Source organism: Hetaerina americana, unplaced genomic scaffold (assembly GCF_022747635.1).
Source record: "Hetaerina americana unplaced genomic scaffold, ioHetAmer1.1.p SCAF_1, whole genome shotgun sequence".
Classification (NCBI taxonomy): domain Eukaryota; kingdom Metazoa; phylum Arthropoda; class Insecta; order Odonata; family Calopterygidae; genus Hetaerina; species Hetaerina americana.
In genome coordinates, this window is record NW_027286069.1 from 100079429 (window position 1) to 100103319 (window position 23891).

At 37.5% G+C, this 23891-nt stretch overlaps 2 protein-coding genes across 2 annotated transcripts in view; one reads left to right on the forward strand and one right to left on the reverse strand.

Annotated features, from left to right (window-relative positions):
* The first annotated feature begins 1096 nt into the window (after positions 1-1096).
* On the forward strand, positions 1097-22585 carry LOC139693100 (lysosomal acid glucosylceramidase-like). Its single transcript, XM_071591287.1, has 10 exons — positions 1097-1214; positions 7343-7549; positions 13156-13300; positions 16059-16218; positions 17191-17351; positions 17675-17912; positions 18225-18369; positions 19049-19122; positions 20370-20698; positions 22470-22585. Exons 1-10 carry the CDS (start codon positions 1097-1099, stop codon positions 22567-22569), a joined length of 1677 nt encoding a protein of 558 aa, XP_071447388.1. The 3' UTR covers positions 22570-22585.
* LOC139695306 (cytosolic phospholipase A2-like) overlaps positions 22346-23891 on the reverse strand; it is a 100236-nt gene continuing 98690 nt past the window's right edge. The window contains exon 18 of the mRNA XM_071594013.1: positions 22346-23877. Within this exon, the coding sequence (XP_071450114.1) occupies positions 23555-23877 (323 nt within the window). The 3' untranslated portion in view covers positions 22346-23554. The remainder of the gene's footprint in view (positions 23878-23891) is intronic.

Below are 23891 nucleotides of genomic sequence, written 5' to 3' on the forward strand. Positions count from 1 at the left end.
AGAGGGATAGAAATTATAAACTCTCGGAGATCTTGTTGGGACTAAGGCGATAACTTATTCATATCCCAGATAAATTTAGGGTAATGTGCAATTAAGCATTGGAGTTTTTCGGTGAGTTTGTCAATAAGATCGCCTTTCAGTGTCAGTAAGAAATTAATGGAAATATTTGACTGTGTGGGACGCCTAATATTATTATGGAATATGTCAATCCTATAGCCAATATTGAATAGTTAAGAAAAACTCTCTAGGCTTTACGAGTATATTGGCTATAGGATTGACACCTTAGATATTCACAGCCAGTAGTTCACATCATCTTAGTTTCTTAATATTACTATTTAGAGGAAGAAGATATAAAATTACTGGTTGAATGAACACAGTAAGTATTATTTGTTCTCTCAGTTGGTCAGGCGACAAAGCCTTATTCCAAGTAGAATGGACATTGTTTGACATCTACGAAAGTTCAATGATGGATTGTTGCTTAATTGGAGTTTTTAAGTCTGCTGAGATAAAACTATTTTTTCATGAGGAATATGTATATTCTTTACGAAAGAATTGGTTTTCGCGGATTTCGCTGACCTGGGTGAAAAATATACGACGTTTATTTTTAAAATTATGACCGTTTGGTCATGAAAATATATAAGTTAGACAAAATTTTCATTGGTGGTTTAAGTTACCACAAAGCTACTTCACTTTTTTACATAATCGCCCTTCACTTCTAAGCACTCTTCGTAACGACGCACCTGCTGCTTTAATCCTTAAGAACAGTAGTTCGCCACTTTAAAATTGAACCAGTTTACATCGGCGGTCTTGAGTTCCTCGTCATCTTCAAATCGTTGTCCACCAAGCCATTGTTTCAAGTGCAAGAGGAAATAGTCGCTAGGGAAACGGATAGTGGTCCAAAAATGTCCATCCACTCCACATTCTCCGCCCTTTCTGTTGGCCAGTAAGCATTTTCGATACCCACCTCGCACACAATATTTGATACCCTAGCTCTTCCATAATAATCGTGTAAATAGTGGTGCGTCTAACAAGAGGAAATTTATCAGCCAGAGCACTAATCGTCGAATTAAAGTTTTCCCACGAAATGAGAGGACGGATGCCTCAAGATCCAAATGCATGTCCCAATTCCACTTCTGGGAGCTTCTGCCCGAGGTTCCGTTCATGCCTTGTCGACGCCCTCCTTCCTCATTCCTCCCATCCTGTACACCGCATACGTATGTACACTCACCACACCCTTTCCCTCCCCTTCTCACCTAGTCCTGCCCCGCCCCCCGCGTCCTCCCGCGTGTGACTGTCCGCCTCGCTGGCTCCTTCCCCCAGGGGTGACCTCCACGCCCTTAGCGCCCTGGTCTCCCCCCACTCTGTCCCCTCCAAGATGCTGCTGCTTAGCTTGCGGCTCTTGCTTATCGCAAGGTCAAGGGAGAATCCCACCACGCGCCGAGAGGACACCCGCCCTCCTTTCCTTAGCCCACCGCCGCTTACGTTACGTCGTCGTTCCCCCCTTGGGATGCGCGACTAAATCAAAATTATTGATAAGCATATCTCGATACATCGGAAGAACATCGATTTGATCATTTGATACAATGATTCACCACATTATCGATCCAATTCCGTATCGAAAAATGACTGCATCGATTCGAATACCATTATGAAAAACTAACGAAAGAAGATGTTTTTCTCTATCAATTGTTATACTTGCGAAGAAGATTATATTTTAATACATTGGAAGGCTTTCGACATCATCATTTGATATACTGATTCGTCACATTCTCGATGCAATCCCATATCCAATAATAATTGAGTATTGAGTACCTTATCATGAAAAAACAACAAAAGAAATTTTTCTCTATCTTTCGTTGAATTTCGAACTATCTAGAAGAACTCATTTTAATGACAATCATAATGCGCACGTACATAATTCAATGAATTGTTAAGTGCACAAATATATTTTATTGTCAAAACATATTAAATTACAATTCATGCACATAATTAGTATTAGTAAAATATTTTATGCCACAGTGTGGAAAATCGCGCAGCGCTGCCTAAATAAACGCGTGTTTTGACAAGCATACGGTAGGTGTAAAATAAATATATTTTCTACGCATGTGAGACGACCTATTAATAAGGATAACAAAAAATAATGACCTCAACCTTTTCTACCCTTATTATTTAAATAATTTATTTCCGATGTTACTTCAACTGTCTTTTTCAGTTATCCTCATTACTTCTCGTTCGCCGTAACAATTAAATAATAAATCTGTGGGGTTCTACAACCGATTTCTCTAATTTTGACTTCTTTATTTCTCTCACCGGAGTAGTGTGGGACGTGTAATATATTCTTATGGTCATCGTTGAAAATATATACTTCCAACTTATGTGAGAGATTTTACCCTTAATATTGCCTTCGCTCGAAGACTTTGTGAGATCAGTTTTAGTTCCTATTCCGAAAAAGTTAAAGGCTACATCATGTGAGGACTACAGGACGATAAGTTTGATATCACACGCAGCTTAAGTTGTTCTCAGGATCATAAAAAAAAGGATAGAGAGTAGGGGAAATGACTTCTTAGGGGATGATCAGTTTGGGTTTAGGAAGGGAAGAGGTACGCGAGATGCCATTGTAGTAATGAGATTATTAATCGAGAGGAATATAGAACACAACCAGGAGGTATTTGCCTGTTTCGTAGATTTCAAAAAGCTTTTGATAGAGTGAACTGGGAAAATATAATGAGTATATTGAAGAAAATAGGAATAGATTGGAGAGAAAGGAGGCTAATCCGCAACCTGTGCATGTCTCAGACTGCTCAGGTGCGGGTGGGGAACGGGGAGTCCGGATGGGCAGTGTTAGGAAGAGGTGTAAGGAAGGGTTGCCCATTATCACCGTTGCTGTTCAACCTGTATACAGAAGAAATGATCAAAGAGGCGTGGGAAGAACTGGAGGTAGGAATGAAAGTGGGCGGGGAATTCGTTAAATCAGTTAGGTTTGCTGATAACCAAGCTTCAGTTTGTCAGTCAGCCAAGGGTTTGCAAGCATTGCTTAGTGAATTGGAAATTCAGTGCGACAGGCATGGGATGAAAATCAATATAAATAAAACAAAGGTTATGCGATTTTCTAGAAAGAAAAAGGCTAAGCTAAACATTAAAATAGGAGGGCAAAAACTAGAGCAGGTAGAACAGTTTACGTATCTCGGTAGTGTTTTGGACCAACAAGGTCAAAGTAGTAGGGACGTAAGGAGAAGAATTGCGCTAGGCAAAGAGGCTTTCACGAGGAGGAGGGAGTTGATGACAGGGACTTTGAGTAAGAATCTTAAGAAAAGACTCGTAAAAACTTTGATATGGAGCGTAGCTATGTACGGTGCGGAAACGTGGTCATTGAAACAGGAGGATAGGCGTAGATTGGAGGCTTTTGAAATGTGGGTTTGGAGAAGAATGGAGAAGGTGAAATGGACAGAGAAGAAAACAAATGAGGAAGTACTTGGTATGGTGGGCGAAGAGAGGGGTTTGTTGGGAGCAATCCTATGGAGGCAGGAAAAGTGGATGAAGGGGGTGTTGACCGGCAGTGGGATGTTGAAGACTGTGATAGAGGGGAGAATTTCGGGCAAAAGAGGAAAGGGAAGGAACAGGATAGGGATGTTGGACGGGATGAAGGGAGGAAGAAAGTACTCAGAGCTGAAGAGGGACCTGATGTAAAGTAGGATGTTGTGTTTCGCTAGGGGTCACAAATTATTTAATTAGTAATTATGTCCATCCAAAAACCTACCTTAACCGGTAGATTACCTAATAATAATAAATAATTGCCTTCGCTCCGTGAGTCTTGCAGCCATAAAGCGGCCACATCGGAATATTTGCGCAACCGTCTTCAGATATTTCATTGTGTGCCTCATAAAACAAAAAAAGTAGTCAATGGTTTGTGGATTTACCAACCAATCAACAGGAATCAAACCAAAGATGGGTTTTGAGAGATAGGGGTAGAAGCCACCACGTGGCAAATCCTACGGCTGATGAAGGTAACACATCGGGGAGGAGGAGAGGGCGGCAGTTCCTTTCCCTGCGGCGTCTCCGGTTCCCCAAAAAGGTTCTTGGAACGAAAAAGATTAGCGAAGGTAGGATAAGGTTGGGGGTATTTACGTTTGCTCGATAGCTCAAGTGCTTCAGAGCATCGGCCCGGCAAGTCGAAAGACCCGTGGTTCAAGTCCCGGTCAAAGAAACTTTCTTGCGCTTGTGATCTGCTCGATTCCGTCTTCCCCGCCATTCCTGTGTTTTGTCTTTTATATATGTTCCTATCCATTTTCCTGGTATCTATAAACATGTGTAAACACACACACACATACATACATTAGTGAGGGAGTGTTCGCGCCAGGAGAACAGGTGGAGCCATGGTACTCGTACGAATAGTAAAGATTCAGGCGTCGCTCGGTGAAAATTATTCCCGGCTTGTGCCATCAAGGTGCCAGGGCACCTTTATGATGACACAAGCCGTCAAAGCCATGGTCTATGAACTAGGATTACCTTAAAATTTACATAGTGGTGTCATATTATGGTTGATATACGTACGCCTTCGAAGGATGAAGGCGTCATCAGACAATCATTTGCCGCACTTTTTGTTGAATTTCCAGGAAGGCAAAATAAGCCATGAAAATAATAAATATTTTTTTAAATTGAGGAGTATTTTAACTCAGGTCCTACGACTGCAAATAAATTCTTTGGCATTTAAGGCATCAAATTGGTGAGTACAGAATCATTTTCCGTTTATTATAAAGGAGAATACATGATCGTCACGTGAGTTGAGCGTGGGCAATTTTATTGGGAGCCGCACCTCTTGTGAATTTTTTGGTTTTCGTCAACATTTTCGGAAAAATTATCATCTTTCTTTCACACCTGGAATTTATTGAGCCTTGTGGAAGAGATTGCGTCAGTGAGCCAGTCAAACTTTGCAACCAAAGGGATGCTTCCGGAGACCGGATCACATAAAACCATGCATTTGTTCATGATTTGCAGATATGTCCGTCATTCGTCCCCTTGCGTATTGTGCATCTTAGAAATTCAGTAGTAAAAGGAGGATAAGATTTTACGGAGAAGTTTAGCAAAGCTACTTGTACGACACAACCAGAGACGAAAAAATAGTTACGCTTTAATTATGGAGCGGCAGCCAGCTGCGTCGATTTCCCCATCCAAGTGAAGACTCTTCACGAATGTAAAAAAAATAAAACGCATTCACGCTGCGAGTCGAAGACGAGACGTGCATTCGTAAAATCGGGCTGCGAACCTCCAGCCAGTTGCGTTGTAGCACGTATACGACCCTATAATATGCTTACCGGGCACATATTCACGTGTCGTCATCAGCGGTTATAGATCCAAAGATCGATTTGCTCTGGCTCTTCACTCCGTTGCCATATCCGCAAGGGCGAGATCTTAGATCATCAAAACACGCTCGCCGTTATCGTTCTTAAACGCTATGCATATTTCGAACGTTATCACAGTTCTTCAAATTTCGCGCTGGAGAACGAGCGCGAAGCGACTCCTACCAATATACATGTGATACATGTGAGCAGGGTCGCAAGACCTGCACGAACATTGGAAAATTTCGCCATGGGCAGCGATAGAGCACAAAAGAAAAAATACCCGTGATCACTTAAAAGGTGGCCTCTTCGTTTCTCACAAAAATTTTTGTTATTTAGTCAATTACAACATAAGCATTATCTATCTGTAGTTTTTCGTTGGTTTTCACACTTCCAAGTGTAAAAACCTGCACTTTCTGCACTCTTTGTAATCATGTATATTCATTGTAAATCGAGTATCATCATCTAGTTCTTTTTAATATTATTTAGCTCTCAAATGTAATTATATTTTCGTTTACTATATTGGACGATGGGTTAAATAGAAGAAGGGACTGCCGCCGTCTCAATCATGCCCGAATAAAGCCGAATTATTGCTATTATTATTATCAAAATGCAAATTCACTTCCCTTACTGCCTGTTTCATTTATCTAATCCATTCTCCCTCTTCCGCTGCAGTTCTTTCCGTCTTTTTGTCCTTCTATTTTACCTCACGAAGTCACTTACACCTTTAAGCATGCCTAAAGAGTTTGTTGCACATTCGCTATTGCTTAAAAGTACTTTTTTCCATTCCAGCAATTCGCGATCTCAATTCAATTTTCATCAATCTTCTGTTGCCCATGCCAATTCATTCTAATCTTTTCGTTGTTATTTCTAGTTTGTGTCTCCAAATTAAGATTTATGTTTCAATGAAATGTGTCCTTAGTATTACGACTGCCCTGCCTTCTCTTAAGTAGGTATAATCTGGCCACAAAATATTCTTTCCTTCGGATAATACTTTCATGATATATGTTTTTTATTCCTCAATAGTCAATGCTCGTGCTTTTTATGAAACAACTCTGGTTTTTCTTCTTTATTATGTCTAAAAATATGTGCACCCATTGAGTAAACATAATATTTATCTATTTACTCTATGGTGTAACTGAAGTAGAATCAGTAGCACACTGATAATTATATTCGATAGCTGGGAGATTTAAAGTAAATCGCCATTTATCACGCATGTGGAAAGATCTCGAATATTGAACGCAAGTGAATTAGATATGCATACCGTGTTGTCAATCTTCCTAGGCGTGCGTTTATACTGCTAAATCCTAATCATTCATTTTGCATGCCCGAGGAAAAAAATTGTTGCTTAATGCTCTTATGACTAACTTCTTAATAAATCCGAACAGATTCCCTTTAAGATAAGGCTGCCAATCACAAGAATAACCTTGCAGATAAGGTTTTCACTGAGGTGTAATAATAAAAAAAATAGGATAACTAGTTAAGTCATTTATCTTCAAAATAACTGATAACTTTAAACTGTCGCACCTGCTTCCATGCCGAATAACACCTGTATGTACCACCAAAATATAAACCAGTCTTCAAATAACACTCTAAGGAGGCGAAGATCGCACTATCAATCGCCAATCGGCCAACAGACAAGAATGGATTCATCCCGGCGACGAACTTTCACTTATACCGCCGTACTCTGCTGCTTTTACGGTAATTATTAACAATCCATGGTTATATTTTTTACAGAAAAGCTAAGCATAGCTTTTTTTCAATGACGTTCTGGCACCGTGCGTAATAGCATGATCAATTTGAAAGTCCTGGTAGTTTATGCCAAATTGGCCAGCCTCTAATTACCATTAATCCTTACAGTTGCCCACAGGATGTGTTTTTTTCCGGCTCTTTCCAGGGTACTTTAAAATTGAATTATAGTTTCCTTGGTGGCTCTGTTCTTGTCTCAATGCATTCAATTTCCATTTCATTCATATCTCCTCCTCCTTAACCCCTTTCAAATGCAGCGGCGGTGGGTAGTCAGCCGTGCTCCCCGCGGGACTACGGTCGCGGCAGCGTCGTGTGCGTCTGCAATGCCACCTACTGCGACGGACTCGAGAGACAGGAGCCCCTGCCCCCCGGCCAGTACGCCCTCTACTCTTCCTCCAAGGGAGGCCTTCGCTTCGAGAGGACAGCGGGGGAATTCTCAAGCGGGGGGAAGGAGCAATTAAGGGGCAAGTGTGCACGGGGGAGAGAGAGGGTTGTCCCCAATGAATGTCTGCCCGAGTCATTTTAAAGTCAAACCATTTGCCATTGTCATCATTCACCACATCTTTCGAAAAACTACTCTAAAACGGCAATGGCGACTTTTTAAAATTTGGTCGATAAAGAAAAAAAAGGCCCTAAATTATAGAGGGAGAGTTAAAATATCTACTTTCACATGCTGTGAAAAATTCCGTAATAGTTCCAAGTCAAACTATTTTTCCATGTTTGGCGTTTGGTAGCTCTTTATCAGGACTTAAGCATAAAATACATATGAGTGGTTTATTGCCTCGGAAACTTATCCAAGTTAAAAAAAATAACCTAGATACTGAGTAAAAATTAAGGCAGGGGTGGTCGTACATCTATTTACTAAGGCAGTATGCTATTTATTATATTTACTACTATATAAGGAAGTTATGTCGAATGTACAATGGGGGTTGCTTTAACATTCATTCGCGAGTAAAATAAAAAAATAGTATTTCAGTTTGAATGCATTTGACATTGACATTTGCGTTCGAATGAGGGCAAATTCATTAACGTTACAAAGTTGACTATAATTTTTAGATTTGGTTCCCTGTTTAAAAAAACTGATTTTCCATTCTCATTAGATCTTCATTGACTCCTTCCCGAGTATTAATTCCTTATATTTAGATATTTGGAGGACCTTTTACCTGACTGTGAACACTCAAAACTCACATCCCTAAAACCACAGCTAATTAAAGCAATACATACAGGAGCTTTCACTTAGTCCTTCAATCACGAACACCACAACACCATCCGAACATCATCCCCGACATAAATTGACTGCTTCGTTTAAGTTGTTAAAAGAGGTTTAGGAAATATTTAGACTTTTTGTTGCCCCTCCCCCTCTTCAGTGGTGACAAGCCTATTGAGTGATTTTTTACGAATACACACTCAGCTGCCCGCACCATCTTCAAAAGTAGCATGTAATTGGCCCATAATCTTAAGGGCGCCTCTATAAATGTGGGTGCTCAGACGCCCTTAGTGTTAACGCCTGTGTGCGCAATTCACCAAATAGCTTAACTAACGAAAACAAAAATAATCGCCATGAAATTCAAATCCCGACCAAAATGGATGGTTGTTACGCGCCGAATCCAGCCCTCCGCTGAGCGTGAATTTTCTTCCAGCTCCACGCGTGAGTTCTTCCCGGGTGTCAGGTATTCAACCACTGCCTGACAGGCTGGCGAAAGAGGCGAAGTGAAATTTTAGGCTCGAGCTTAGACCACGATACAGGATAAGAGCTGAAAACCTATTATGGGAACCTGTGCTCTACAAAATAAAAGCCGCGAGGGAATGGAAGAAAATTGGTGTCCAGAAGACGGTCCAAAGGTTAATGATTTTTTAATTTCAAGGGTCACTTGATGGAATTACTTCATAGTGCAATTAACAGAGGTCAGTTGGTTTTCCGCAAAACTTTTTTTTACCAAGTATTGAGATAAAGAGTTTTTTGGAACACCAAATGAATTCAGTTAAATTCATCAATCAGAAGATGTCTCATCTACGTTCAATAAACCAGACGGAAGTTCATCAGCCCTCGACAGATGAGGATAATGGTAGAGTCAGCCTTCGAAATGTTAGCTGCACAATCACTTGTCGCGGTGGAGCACCCACGAAGATTATTCACGTCAAGCATCGAAGCATCAAATCCTTCACACTTCTTCCAAGACTTTGAGACATCATAAATCTGTGCTACGAAGGGAGACCCTCCGAAAAATGCATTATGCCACTACAGAAATTAATACCCTTACATTAATGCAGTATAAACGGTGATACAAAAGGATAGAAAATTTATTTTGGGAATTAATGAATTAATCTGAGATGAACAGCTTTTGGATAGAAATCCGAGGATATAAATCTTGTCCAATCCGAGGTGCTATGGTGTTTTTCACAAACTACCCATTCGAACATGGCACCAAAACCTCGAAGTCAATCAAGTGATAGCCGGGACATTCGTATTTGTTTGTTCTCTAACATCCAGGAGCAAAATGACCGTTGGGCAAATTAAGAGCTCGGTTCATCTAAAACCTGGGTAGGTATATCTGTGAGATTTTACAGTCGTCTGTTATGGCAGCCAAGTATTGGTATTATACTAATATGCATTACAAATGTGCAATCTGTCCTGAAAGCTGGTCTGCACGCATTTTTTATGAGTTGTGTCCCACCCAATACTTACCTCCAAAACTCACGGTCCTGAAGTAATGGCCGCTAACGAAAATAAATCAAAACCAAGCTCTAAGAGCAAATGGTCTCCGCTGGGTCCAACTGTACGGAGACTTGGTAATGCCTTGGGCGCATTACCATGGAAAGAACATTTCCGCCCGCATTCGTACTTCACCTTAAATACCTTATACCTTATTAAACACCTTATAGTGTGCACCGTGTAAGCATTATCTAATAAGCCATCCTCCCCCGGTTATTTAATTGATACAAGGCGGGAAGAAATTATAGCCGAAATACCAATCTTTCATTATATTTAATATATCACTCCACGTACGGTGTGGCTATTTTGTTTGCTCCCGATCATACTTTCGGTGTCTTTATTTCCGTAACTAAAGGTTTCAAGTACTGCGAAAATTGTTCACATTTTCCACCTACGGAAAATTCTCAGCATCGCGTACACTTATTACGTGAAAAACGGCCACTTGACTGATTACCTAATTGCATTCGAAACACTGGAAACTACGACCGCCGGTCGGTTTGTCCTAAAAGAAATAATTATTTACCAATTTTGGTGCCGAACGACGGTTCGCATTGCTATCACATATCCTGATAACGGATTATCATGAAACTAAGCTAGCAGCGCGATAGAGACATACTCGGACGACTCTCTGTTTGACCATGAAACGTGTGCCTGTGGCAGATTGTGTTAAAAGCAACTTATGTTTGCCTAGGATGATGGCATGGGTAAATGCACTAAGTAAACAGTGGTGCTAGTTCTTTATTTATTGAGTGCCTCGACAATTATGAGTATATAGCACCAGTCTCAGGCCTGTTATATGTTTAAATTTTATTTTTAAAGAATAAGAATAAAATTAAATGGAGAAATTTGTTAATTTATAAGGAAGAATTTTTATGATACGATGAACTTGATTCTATACCAAAGAGACATTTTTATGGTACATTTTAATAATTATTTTCGGTTAAAAAGGCCGATTTCACGCAAAAACTAACGATACGTACCGACTGTACCTATCTGTTTCACGAACAAAAGATACGAAAAAAGATAGATAACGGAAGGAACTGAGAATCCTCTGCTCTATCTTAGGATTTTCGAAACAAAATATAGGTATATATAATTTAATGCAAATTCCTGTTGCCTTAAGGTCGCTAATCTAAATGAATTAACCAGAAACAAATGAGCTGGATTCATGTGATTCTATGACTTAAAGGCATCAGAATCTGTGTTCCTTAACTAAAACAATGTGTCAGTAAATTGAGGGCGAGTGCTTGTATGATACCCTGCGTAGTGTTTGCATCAACCGCGTATCTTAAAGAGTGAACAAATTAAGCATTCAACGAGCGCCTTCCCCGCCAGATATTTGGGCAGATCAAATCAAATGAGTACTCGCCTTCCCAATGCGAACGTGAGTAGGCTATAGTCTATGTGGCTCACTTATATTATCGACAATGCACCGGAGATTGGGAAGAGGAGAGAGCGAGGGTGAGGAAACGAGTCCTCTTTTCCGTGCATCTCCATCGGATCTGCCGTAAACAAAATGCATGTCTGTTAGGTTCAAGGAAGTGCATGGTTCCGTTCGAAAGACTCCAGTTAATTTTAGCCATATTAATTGGAAGTCGCCTTTATAAAAATGGTCATATTAACGCCCTTTCAAAATCCACCTTTCAGTTATTTTTTAACCCGAGCGTAAAGGGCGTACCGACCATCGAATGTTATGTACACGCGGTCGGCGATGTCGCCATTATCGACAACAACGAGCAATAATTGTGGTTCCGGGGGCAAGTTTATTCTGGTTGGTTTACTTAAAGTAAGAGAAAAGCTATCAACAGTTCCTCGAGTGAAAACATTTGTAAACTTTCAGTAGCACACGCCTGATTTCGATATCATATTTTTGTCTAGAACTCTGAAATTAAAATTTTGTTCCCTGTCATTTCAAAAAAACATGAAAGTGCCTTCAACACTTCAGCCGTTACGAGATGAAGAATGAAAGAGATACAGGCCATTTCGCCATTTACATTAATTTTCACTCTTTAATTTTCTTCAGAAGCGTGACTGGAGTATCGAAACTTCTGTTTTTAACAGCTTTCCATGAGGCACCTGCTGAACTTCATACAAATACTTCACGTTCAGCGTTCTACCTTCTTTGCGTCGATAGTAACGGTCACTATGATACTAAATTATTCATTACTTTAACTTCTTCAACCGTCCGCATTCCTACGCATCGTGTTTGATCAAAGTCTAATAGCTCTCCCTTTCACAAAAATCAAAATTTCAAGTCCGACTTTACACTTTCAACTCTACGTCTCTTAATATTAACAAATATTTTAAAATTTGACAGAGCGAAAACTGGAGCTTATTCTTTCGGCTTCCCTTTTGTTTATCTTTCTAAATTCGATTGATCTTCGTGACATTTCATGTAGCCCCTCTCTCATCTCATATCATGTTTCTCTGTCCCTCCCTCCTTAGAGAGTGAGCCATTACACACACCACCCATCATAGCAAAACTCAAGCTTTATTGTGCTTGGAATAGATGAAAAATAAAGACGCCTAACGTTTTTTGTATCATATTTTTGGTATGTCAGGGGTGTTTGATTAATGTGCTCATTCGTTCTATTTAAAAAAAATTAACTATGCAAGTGAGAACAAAATATGCAAGTTTATTTATGGAATACAGTGCACCTTACAGAATTACACCAAACAAGAGAGCGACTGATATTTAAGATCAAAATTCCTTGCTTTTGTCCAATTTTCCCGGCGAACAATCCGTCCTTTTCCCGATGTTTCTGCTGAGCGTTTGAAATCTGATTGGGTTTATTTTTATGGATTCTCGCGTCATACCTTCTCTCGTGTCACTGGTTCCATCGAATTCGGTCGGACTGTAGTTTTTGTTTTCGGCAGGACCCGTGCGCGCGATGACCTATGTGCAAACACGAACTGATTTCACAACCAAAAGAAATATCGTTGTCATCGGGAATTCCCCCATTGCCAAACATATTCCCGATTTGCATATCAGATTCCTGACTTAAATTTTGTTCCCTTTTCTCCATGGTCCCTGAATTATTGAAGACAGCGATTGCCGACTTTTCCCCGATTAAATGGTTAGTCTGACGAAAGGATTTTCGAAAGATGAATGGCATAAAATGATTATTTAAAGTCACGATAAGTCAAGGGAATGATTTAAATGGTCGCAAACTATATGTAAACAGTCCAATGTAGATATCTAGCCACGGGTGAAAAGAATAAAATTTCTTCCGTGATAAGCACTCATTTTGGGCCACGCTATTTATTTTCCAGTTCTATTTTTCAAAACCCTCAATTAGGTTCGCAGTGATCAATTGATTTTAAACTTAAACCTCATAAGATATTTATTATCGACAGCATCAAACGGAACGGGCGCTATCGTCTTCAATGTGGACCGGTCATCCGTTTACCAGAGCGTGATTGGATTTGGTGGCGCCATGACGGACGCCGCCGGCGTTAACATCGCCTCGCTCAGCGAATCCGCTCAAGAGCAACTCCTCAGGTGAGCAGTCTCTGGAGAAAACACATCCAAACCCCTTCATCCTCAAACGTCCCTTGAACTTTGTTTTAATATACTTTGCCTCCTCAAGCAAGCAATTAATCTGCAATCAAAATTATTCGCCGGATGACTTTTTGTTGTTCAGGACTTAAATTATTCCCTATGCTTATGCCTCCAGAGAATTTAGGGATTGATTCATCTCACATATTGATAATCTCGGGTCAAAAAGAAGGAATCGGGCTGAATCCACTCAATTTATCGGGAATTCGCAAATGATAGCTGATACAAGGAAAATGATTCCATCCAGAATTTCCGAAGGCTCGCAAGGAAGAAAAGATTGCCTACAGATGGGCGGAAGAGCAGCCTATTGGGCGAATGTTTTAGATTAGTAACAGGGAGGTTGTAGCGCCATAAAAGTTTTTCTACTTCTCAGGTGTTTCCGCTAAGTCCCTATCTTCCTATTACTTACAATGCGCTAATTATTTACCGCGTCTTGTATTATGATATATGTTTTACATACGCCAAGTGCCTAACTGAAAAAGCACCAATTCTCTATTCCAGATATGATTTTTTTATCACAGGCATTAGAAAATGAATCAAATGGAGGAATTTATACTTTAATATAGAATTTCTACAATCAGTATGCAATTGAAAGCGTATTTTAGTGAGACAATAACCTAGAATGATTCTGGAGGCTTGTGTCAGAATCCGAAACCGCAATTCTGTTCATGGTTTTAAGTAGGCTAATGCATGACATGCAGCACCCTTCCTGGGCCAAAATACGGAAAGTAATCTCTGTCAAATCTTAGAGAGCAAAATTTCAGATTCATTAATGAGTGTTCCATTGCAAGCAATCCTCTCGAAATATAATGTAACAATTAGTTTACAAATGCTCCACACCAACATACTTTATCCTCAACATATTTCACGATTTCATAATCCAGCATATTTCAATAAAAGTAAAAGATTTAAAAGTCGTTCTTGATTCGGAAACTAGGACAAATTCAATGAAGAGAAATAAATTACTAATTTCACCGTTCTACATTAATAGTTATAGTTTTTAAGGGAGGCGACCGACAGCTGAGATCATTTGCGCCATTAGGGGGATGGACAGGAAAGGATGAAGGGTGGAGAGAAACCCGGCGTCGGCATTAGCCTACTCTAAATGAAAGTCACCAAGGGGTTCGCAGTTTAACGTCCCATCCGACGGACGTCGTACTCACTCAAAGTGCTCTTCACAAAACACCTCAAGTGGGGATCGGGATACCCCTGAAAAACATCTGCCGCCTCCGGGAGTCGAACCCGGGCCCTCGAGGTGGGAAGTCACCGCAGTACGTTAGCCACCTCACCATCCCGATCCCTGTTCTACATTTTAACTTATTTCAAAACAAGACAAAAGTACGGGGATAGCTCGCTCCGAGCAAAATAGTGGAGAGTTTCTTGGAAAGCCTTTGAAACACGCGAAGAGTACTACACCTTCCCCTCTTTTTAACTTCTTCTTTCCCGTTCTAAGTAATCGAGGGATACCGGGGTGTACGCTTTCATTCTCTCACGATGGGTGTAGGAGTCGACAGAGCGATCTCCCACGCCGCGTGGTCGAGTGCAGACGCCTTGAAAGTGACACCCGCGGTGGCTCGTCTCGTGTTTGTGCCCAGGAGCGGGGGTTTCCGGGAAGGTGGGGTGAGCGAGGAAGTCTTGCAATGAGTGGGATGCAGTGTGGATTGCCTGACACCCAGGATGCACGTTCATGAAACCAGCAGATCGCCCTAACCTGTATTTTTACGAAATCAGTCGTGCAGGGAAAATTTTTTAATTAACCTAAAGACCCGTCAGGGCGATCAAATCCCTATTTCCATGCCCATGTTCTGAGCCTGGTTGTGATTAAATAAAAAACCAATTAAGAGCTATAGGAAGGAATTCAGGCAACTTGAAATATTCATCGACTCAATGCGGAAATATCATCACAAAAACTAGTGAACAGCGTTAGGACGGCATAAATACAAAACAATACTGTTTATCAATTTTTTAAAACATGATATTTATCTTAAGTAGGATTTCCTATTCATCTACCATAAATAAAACACAAGGGTAGTTTTGGTTGGTGAGGGTAAAGCCATTCGACAGGGGGTGGCGTTCTTAATCCTGCATTACTACTTTCTCAAACAGAATATTGTTATCTATAAAGTTAAAGTACTTGGATGAAGTTCTCCAAAGGTAAAATCTGGAATTTGAGCCCAAGAACCTCTGGTTTGTAGCTGAAATCTCTACCCATTGGTCTATCACACTAACAATGAGTTTTTATGTACATCTATATGAGTTAGTATAGGCATCGGTTCATATTCATATCTGTTCTGCTTGTGCAGAAGAAGGAAAATTTTCTTTCCAATGGCCTAAAATTCTTAAAAGGAGAAATTCATGAATATGCACGAGAATAAATCTGTAATGCTCAGTTGACCTAGCTTTGGTGAGCAGTTCAGTGAGCACATCGAGTGGGAAAGAAAATGACTACAATATATTCATAGAAAATATTCCAACATCAAAATCAATAAAAATAAAACACTCAAATATGTACTGTGACCCAGTGACCATGTCTAAGATTGACTAGAAGTAAACTCTCCCTCTTTTGGAGTATATTATCTGGATATTGTGTGAATTCTGACATTTTCTAATTAATGAAAGAGGTGGTGGTTATATTTATAGAAGTTGAAAGATATCCAATATAAATACTCAATTATTCCCTTCATGTATTATACCTGACTAGGTCATATTTCTCAGAGTATGGAGTTGAGTACAATATGGTGAGAGTACCAATTGGTGGCAGTGACTTTTCCACAAGACCATACTCGTATGATGATGATGGTTCTCCGAGTGACCCAGAACTGACACACTTTCAGTTGGCTGAGGAAGACATAAAATACAAGGCAAGTAACTGGGATTTGGCAGATTTGGTTTTGAAGAATATTGTAAACGCAACTCTTTGTGCTACTTTATTCCACTTACATAACTACTTTATTTGAATAGCCCCAGGGTCCCCTTATTTTAATTGTAAAATTCGGGCAATGAATCTGAAATTACATCTTAAATCTAAGAGATTATGAGAAATTAATAGAGCTACAGTGTTATGCATGGAAAAGAAATGAATACTTACCTTGCCTTAAATGTGCTAGGGCAAAACTATTTACTATCAGTAAATAGGATACATTAATGTCTTTGTAAGAGAATCATTGCAGCAGCAGTCAGAGGTGACAAGGGTTACAGAGTGAAAGAAATAGAAAATTGGTTGTATAGAGATAAGATTCACCTATGGTAGTACCATCTGAGTCGAGGATGTAGGTGAGTTAACCAATGGTAAAAAGAAGAAATATTTAAACACTTTTTTTGAGGAAAACATATCCATAAGGAAGACATTACCTTAGAGCAGCTATCTTAATGGTAGCAGGATGCAATTTCATACATATATATTCACATATTCATATGGATATAGATGTAAGGAAATGAGATAGAAATATAGGTAAAGGACAAACAGGAAGATCTGCCTTCCCCACCTATCCTGTAGTCATCCTTTATGTGTGTTCCTATCCCTTTTATCTATGTCCATATGAATGGAATATATATATATCTAGAAGATCTATATATATATGAATATATATATATATATATATATATATATATATATATATATATATATATATATATATATATATATATATATATATATAATATATTTGCGCTCAAAAGTGTGGAAAGGTCTAAAATTTTTTCTACCCAACTAATGACACTTTTGAATTCTGGCCCTTAAATGTTAAATAGGAGAGGTTTAGCATATTGAAGTCATGACTCTGGTCATTTTGAGATCAGCTCTCTCATTTTTACTGAACATTTCTACTAAGCAGATTCCTTACCTTAAACGTGTGACTGAAATGAGCAAGAAGGAGATCCTTTTGCTTGGAAGTGCATGGAGTGCTCCAAAGTGGATGAAGACCAATAATGACTTCATTGGATCTGGAAAACTCAAGGTGGATTACTATCAGTCCTGGGCTGAATACTATGCTAGGTAAGGGTCAAATTGGGTGAAATAATAATGAAAAAAATGAAGCTTGCAAGATCTGATGAGTAATTACATGATGCAAAGATCAATCAGATATCAAATCCAAAAGGGTAAGTACATTATTCTGAATGAATAGCACATTTAATGCCACCAAGAAGGAAATTATAATCCTCTTCATCATTTAAGAAATTTTCGTCTTCTTATGGGAAAATTTCATTATTTTTCCTCTGCGGTCACTCCTTGGTGTTGGTCATACATACTTCCCTCAAAAATTACAAATTTAAAATTCAAGGTTCCAAATCTTTTTATTTTATTGCTTCTCTTAATAGGTTCCTTGACGAATATGGCACCCAAGGTCTCAGTTTTTGGGGTGTAACAGCTCAGAATGAACCTTTTGATGGCAGGCTGCCCGGATTCTCATTCAATTGCATGGGATGGTCATCTGAAGAGCAAACAAAATGGGTTGGAGAAAATCTAGGGCCCACACTTCATGCCAGAGGCCATGAAAATGTTGAGATTTTGGTTTTGGATGATCAGAGGTCGTTCTTATCAGCATGGACAGATGTGGTAAGAATATGATAAGGGTGAATAAAGGAAATATTTTTTTCTATCCACAAAGCATAAAATTAATTGTATGCCAAAATTGCCATTGTCTCCACTGTCAATAAGAAGTGAAAAAAGTGGTTTGTATTCTATGAACATTAACAATTTTTGCACATATTAGTTATCAATTTGATAACAGTAATATATATATATATATATATATATATATATATATATATATATATATATATATATATATATATATATATATATATATATATATATATATATAATTTTTTTTATTATCATCAATATTAACCCTGAACATTTTCCAAGCTCTTTTCAGATGAAAAAGCTTCAAAATATGCATCTGGAATTGCAGTTCATTGGTACATCGATTTCCTCACCCCACCAGTAGTTTTGAATACAACACACTACAAATACCCAGGAAAATTTCTCCTCTACACCGAGGCTTGTAATGGTAAGGGAGAAATACTTAGGGATTTATATTTTAGCATGGATGTATTATTATAAGTGTTCAGTTTCATGGTGGGTGGATGGATAAATTTTTCATCATTAGCTCATTCCTTCAGCATATTGCAGTATTTATTCACCTCCAATGATGCAACATTCAAGTTAATGAACCTGCTGGTAAAATGTTCAGATTGAATGAAAAACATGTGTAATATGACCAAAGGAAAAGTGCTAAAGATGTGGCTGCATAACTTCTTTTGAACTTTTACTTTTATCATATCTCTTCATTGGGATCTTTTCATTAGCATGAACATTGTCCCTTGTTTTTATCTTCTTGTATACAGTACATGTACTTATTTTTCTCACTATAACACTTTCTCATTCCAAGCCATTCCCATTAATTTCTCATTTCTCTTCCATAAGAGCATCCAAAATATTTAGTCCTGATTACTCAATGTCCACATATATGCATATAGTATTCTAATAAGTTCATTACCAATATCTACCTTTGAAAAATAAAAGTGCCCAAGAAGGAATTAAAATTGCAGGCATAAAAAAGTGGCAATACTATTGCAGAAAATGTAATGTAGGAAACAGATGAAAGGACTGCACCTATATTTGGCAGAAATAGTTATTCCCATAATTAAGAGAAAATGATTTGCTAGAACACATTTTATACTCCTCAGGTGAATCACCAGAGGAGCATGTAATACTTGGTTCCTGGGAAAGAGCTGAAAAATATGCCTACAGTGTCATTGAGGTATACCTATAAATTATGATTATTTTATAGCTTCATACCCTTAAATGATCTGCATAGATTTTATTTGAGAGAGAGGGAGGAAATTTTGCAATTGTAATTTAAAAAATTGTAATACAAAATTAGTTTTTAATTGTAATATTAAACTAATTTTTATTAAGTAGGCTTATTTTAAACATTAAAATTTTGTAAGTAAAAACTCCCAGGGAAAATAATGTTATGAATTATAGAAGTATACATGGCAGGAATGAAATTGCAAACATCATTTTTTATGAATGATGATGAATTTAGTTTTTTCTAGCTATCATCCACCTTATTATAAAGAGCCCTTTCATTTTGTGCAAAAAAGTTCCTTCACAAAAGAAAGTCAAATGAATTTACATCCCTTATATGTACCTTTTTTCACTTACAGTGATACCTTGACATGTAACTATAATACATTCTCGTCAATGATTTTTGGAACTCAATATTCTACTTTACCTCATGGGAAATGAATTAATCCTTTCCCAGATTAAGAAATTTTTAAAAGTAAGAAATTGAAATTTGCAATGAAAACTTTGCTAATAACAAAAAAAATATCTTGAGAGACATTTTCTAAAACATTACCATATCTTCGAAAAAATTATTCATCTGGGAATTTTAGAAAGATGTAGTAGATAATTGATCTAAAAATGTTCAATTGTCTTTGGAAGTGGATTGTTAGTTGAACATGTACAAAAAACTAAACTTCTAACTGATGTATTAAGCTTTTGTTACATATTCAATACATGTGAATTAAAAACTATCATTGCACTAGACAAAGTTAAGTGCTAAGTGTGAAAATTTGTTAAAGTATGACAGTTGAACAGTGATGCTTGAAGTGGAAAATTTATATTGCAATGGCATCATTGAAATTGCGTACCTTTGGTCAAGTTTTACCCACCTGCTCTTTACAGTAAGTAGCCAGTGACATGCTGCAGAAGAAAAAAATCCCAGTTTGCATATTGAGAATAAGTTCCTAATTTGCACTCCAAACCGATTTTGAAAAAAGTTCCTTTCTTGAAAAGTTCATATGTTGAGCGGTTGATAAGTTTAGGTGGCACTGTATATGACTCTTCTTTATCTTCTTTGAATGTTTTTCAACCTTTATTTTTAAACTTTCCAGCTTTCCTCTCATCCTAAAATCAATAGAAATGCGTGGTTTATTCAAGGGAAAAAAAATAAGTTAAAAAAATGAGCTACGCATATACAATTATCACTTTTTTTTCAAGACAATGACCAACTGGGTTACTGGGTGGGTGGATTGGAACCTGGCACTTGACTTGACTGGAGGACCTAACTGGGCCAAGAACTTCGTCGATTCTGCTATTATTGTTAATGCCACTGCAGATGAATTTTACAAACAGCCTATGTACTATGCTCTGGGACACTTTGCTAAGTTTGTCCCAAATGGATCAAAACATATTGGGATCTACAAGGATGAACTATTCCCAAATGAAAAAGATTCAACTCATAACAACAAACAGGATAAATCTTCCAATATCTATGCAATTGCATATGACACACCTGATCATGCAACTGTAGTTGTTGTCCTAAATAAGTGAGTACAAAATTCAAATATACCTTATTTTTAGAGAAGTTAATGAGATATTGTGCACATACTTATCTCTTAGACTCAAATATAAAAATAAATTAACAGGAAAAATGCTCAATATCATTGAACTTATTAACTTGGCTCTCAATAATTTACTTATTCTAAAAATTCATGGTATTTTTCACATGAATTATATTAATACTTTAAGGCTACACTTTAGGGCATACCATTAAGGCTACAACAATTTAGGGCATACCATTTAAAGCCTTTGTTCCACCTCCTGGAAGTTGGAAAGCATATACTAGAGTAGGTGGGGCAGCTCACTTAATTATGACCAAAGTAATAAGGGCATTAGAACAAGAATTGCCTAACTAAGGGGCAATAAGAGAATTGATACAAAGACTTTAAGTAAATATGTACTGAAAAGATGTGTGAAAATTTTGATATGAAGCTTAGTTTTGTACAGCTCTGAAGCTTTATCCCCGAGTCTAGAAACATTTAGCAAAATATTAACAAACTAGTGGAATTTAATTTAAATAAAATCACATTATGAAACTATTATCAGTCAGAATTCTAAAATGTTTCTGTTAAAAAATTTAGAAAATCAAGTACATTTACCATATTTTTTTAGTGGGAGTCAAATTTGATTCACATGGTGATTAAGAGCGTCAAAGATGATCAAACTGCACCTAGAATTAAAATAATTTTTTTCATGGGAAAGAGCTCATACTGTTTGAGAAAATCTTGAGGCTTAAGATATCAAGGAGCACCCTTACAATTACGGGTTCAAATGTGAACAGATGTGAATAGATTCAAATTAGATACAATGGATACACATTTGTATTCAATGGTTTCTGGCTGAACATTGTAGAAGTTCGTGTTCATGGAATGAAGAACACACTGTATGTATCCACAGACAACATCATCCCCTTCAACTCCCACCATCACATATCTCAAAAGCTATCCACTTTTCACTACCAACTGAATAGACTGCTGGACATTCCTCTCTCTAAAAGTAATTTTGAACAAGAACTGAAGACGAGAAAAGATATAGCAGTGATAAATGGGTACAAAGAAGATTTAATAGAAAAAATACCACACAGAAAACGCTCCCTTGGAACAAACAATCTTTTGTTTAAATCAGTTACTATGGATGTAAAAGATTAAAAATGATGTAGACTCCCTTATTATGAATTGATTTCACAAAAGATAGCAACCTCTTCCTTAGGGAACAACTTTGGATAGCATTTTACCATTTTTATAGTCTAAAATGATTCATGAACACTATGAAAGACAAAGTAGAAAAACAAATTAAAATTTGCATCTGTTTTTCACAAAGAACAGTGGAAAAATACATTGTGGTCCTCATTCTATGCTTACACATTTGTAGGTCATGGCTTTGAAATAGAAGAAGTTCCTTAACACCTTTATTTGGCTCTTGAGGAAATGATTCTTATTGCAGTTAAAAAATGTAGTGGACCATTGGTATTTGACCATTGAATTTGAGACAAACAATGAATGTGCCATCACATTCACAAAAATTATCCAATTTCTTATTTTCCACTATTAGCACCAATAAAAATAGGCAAGGAATGACAAATTCATTTTTACTTAGCTGAATTGTTTATTTCTTAGCCATAACACTTAATATACTATTGAACCCAAATAAAGTTCTAAGAGAATCATGTAAAAGCCAAGATCACCAGTATTCTGCATACTCATTTATTGAGAACTATATCCATTCATGATAATACTGTACATAAATAATTTTTTTCAGGAATGACCAGGACATGGAAATTACATTTCGAGATCCAGATAGAGGAGAAATAACAAAAGTGATCTCAGCAAGATCTTTACATACATTGATGTATTGGTAACTTATTTGTAAAAGGAACAAACATGTAGCAGTGTAAAAAACATTCTTGTATTTTGTCTGTAACAAAGAAAGGCTGTTAAAATAAATAAATAAGTCTAATACTTGTGTATTTTGTTATTACAATTAAAATAGTTCTCGGACCAGAGCTTGAATCCCATAAATCTTTTACTCTTACTGAGCTCATAGCTGTAGGAGAAGAACTAGTCACAAAATGTTCTCTCCATATGAAAGCAGTCAGAATCAACTCAGGAATTTTTAGGGTAATAGCTCTATCCTCACTCTCATAGTCTTTATAGATTAGTACCACCATTCTGCTGGTGAATCCTAAGATCACATATAATGAGACAGTTGATATAGCATGCAATGTGGCTCTGCATAAAAATTCAAAGATGAGGCCATCAAAAGTTAACTTGTTGGCAATTCCAAAAATGGCACATCTTTAACTACCAGAACCAGCCTTAACTTGGAGCAGAATGATGTCTCAAGGTTGATGCACAGAGTAAAAAGTTTTTGGCGCTGCAAAACTTGAAAAAATGACACTAAAATATGAAATTTAGCAAGAATAGAGAGTTTTCAAAAAGACCATAAAGAGTATTTTTCTGCATTCTTAGCATTCATGTACTATCACTGGCACTTGGCTGACACTTGTCATGAAAATTAAAATAACCACATTGTATCTACTAGGATGGTCAAAAAAGAAGCTATAATAACAATGAGCATTTACATATGTTTATTTTTCTATGAGATGAATGGTATGATTACTGATGTAGTGATAGTTCACTTCAACAGAAATGTTTTTGATATTTAAAAAATACTATTCATGTGTACATTTATACGTCAAATAAACATCAGTTTACTAGGGTGTGTGTGTGTGTGTGTACAATTAAGTTTAAAAGCAAAATCAAAAACGTTTTACATGAGAGCATAAAAAATACTTGATAATGATTACTCCTTATTCAAATGGGTACCTACTTCTACATACACAGTTATGATAATTCCTCAACAGAATCATAAAAGATTTCATCATCAGTTTCTTCTGTTTCTTCTGCAACACCAACTTGTTGTAAATCTGTTGATATCTGCTTGACACTAATCTTAGAATTACAAAAGCGCTTCTTTTCTATCACTTTTCTCATACATTTCAGGATTGTTTTTATACCAAGCTTTGTATTAAATTCCATCAACTGGCAAATCCTATTAAATTGCAGGTTATTGTAACAAAAATGAAACATGGAATAAGTGTCTTCTGGATCACTGAAAATCTTGAAGTCAGCAAAATCCTTCTCTTCTTCAGTTTCCCGTCTGACACCTTTATTTAAAATG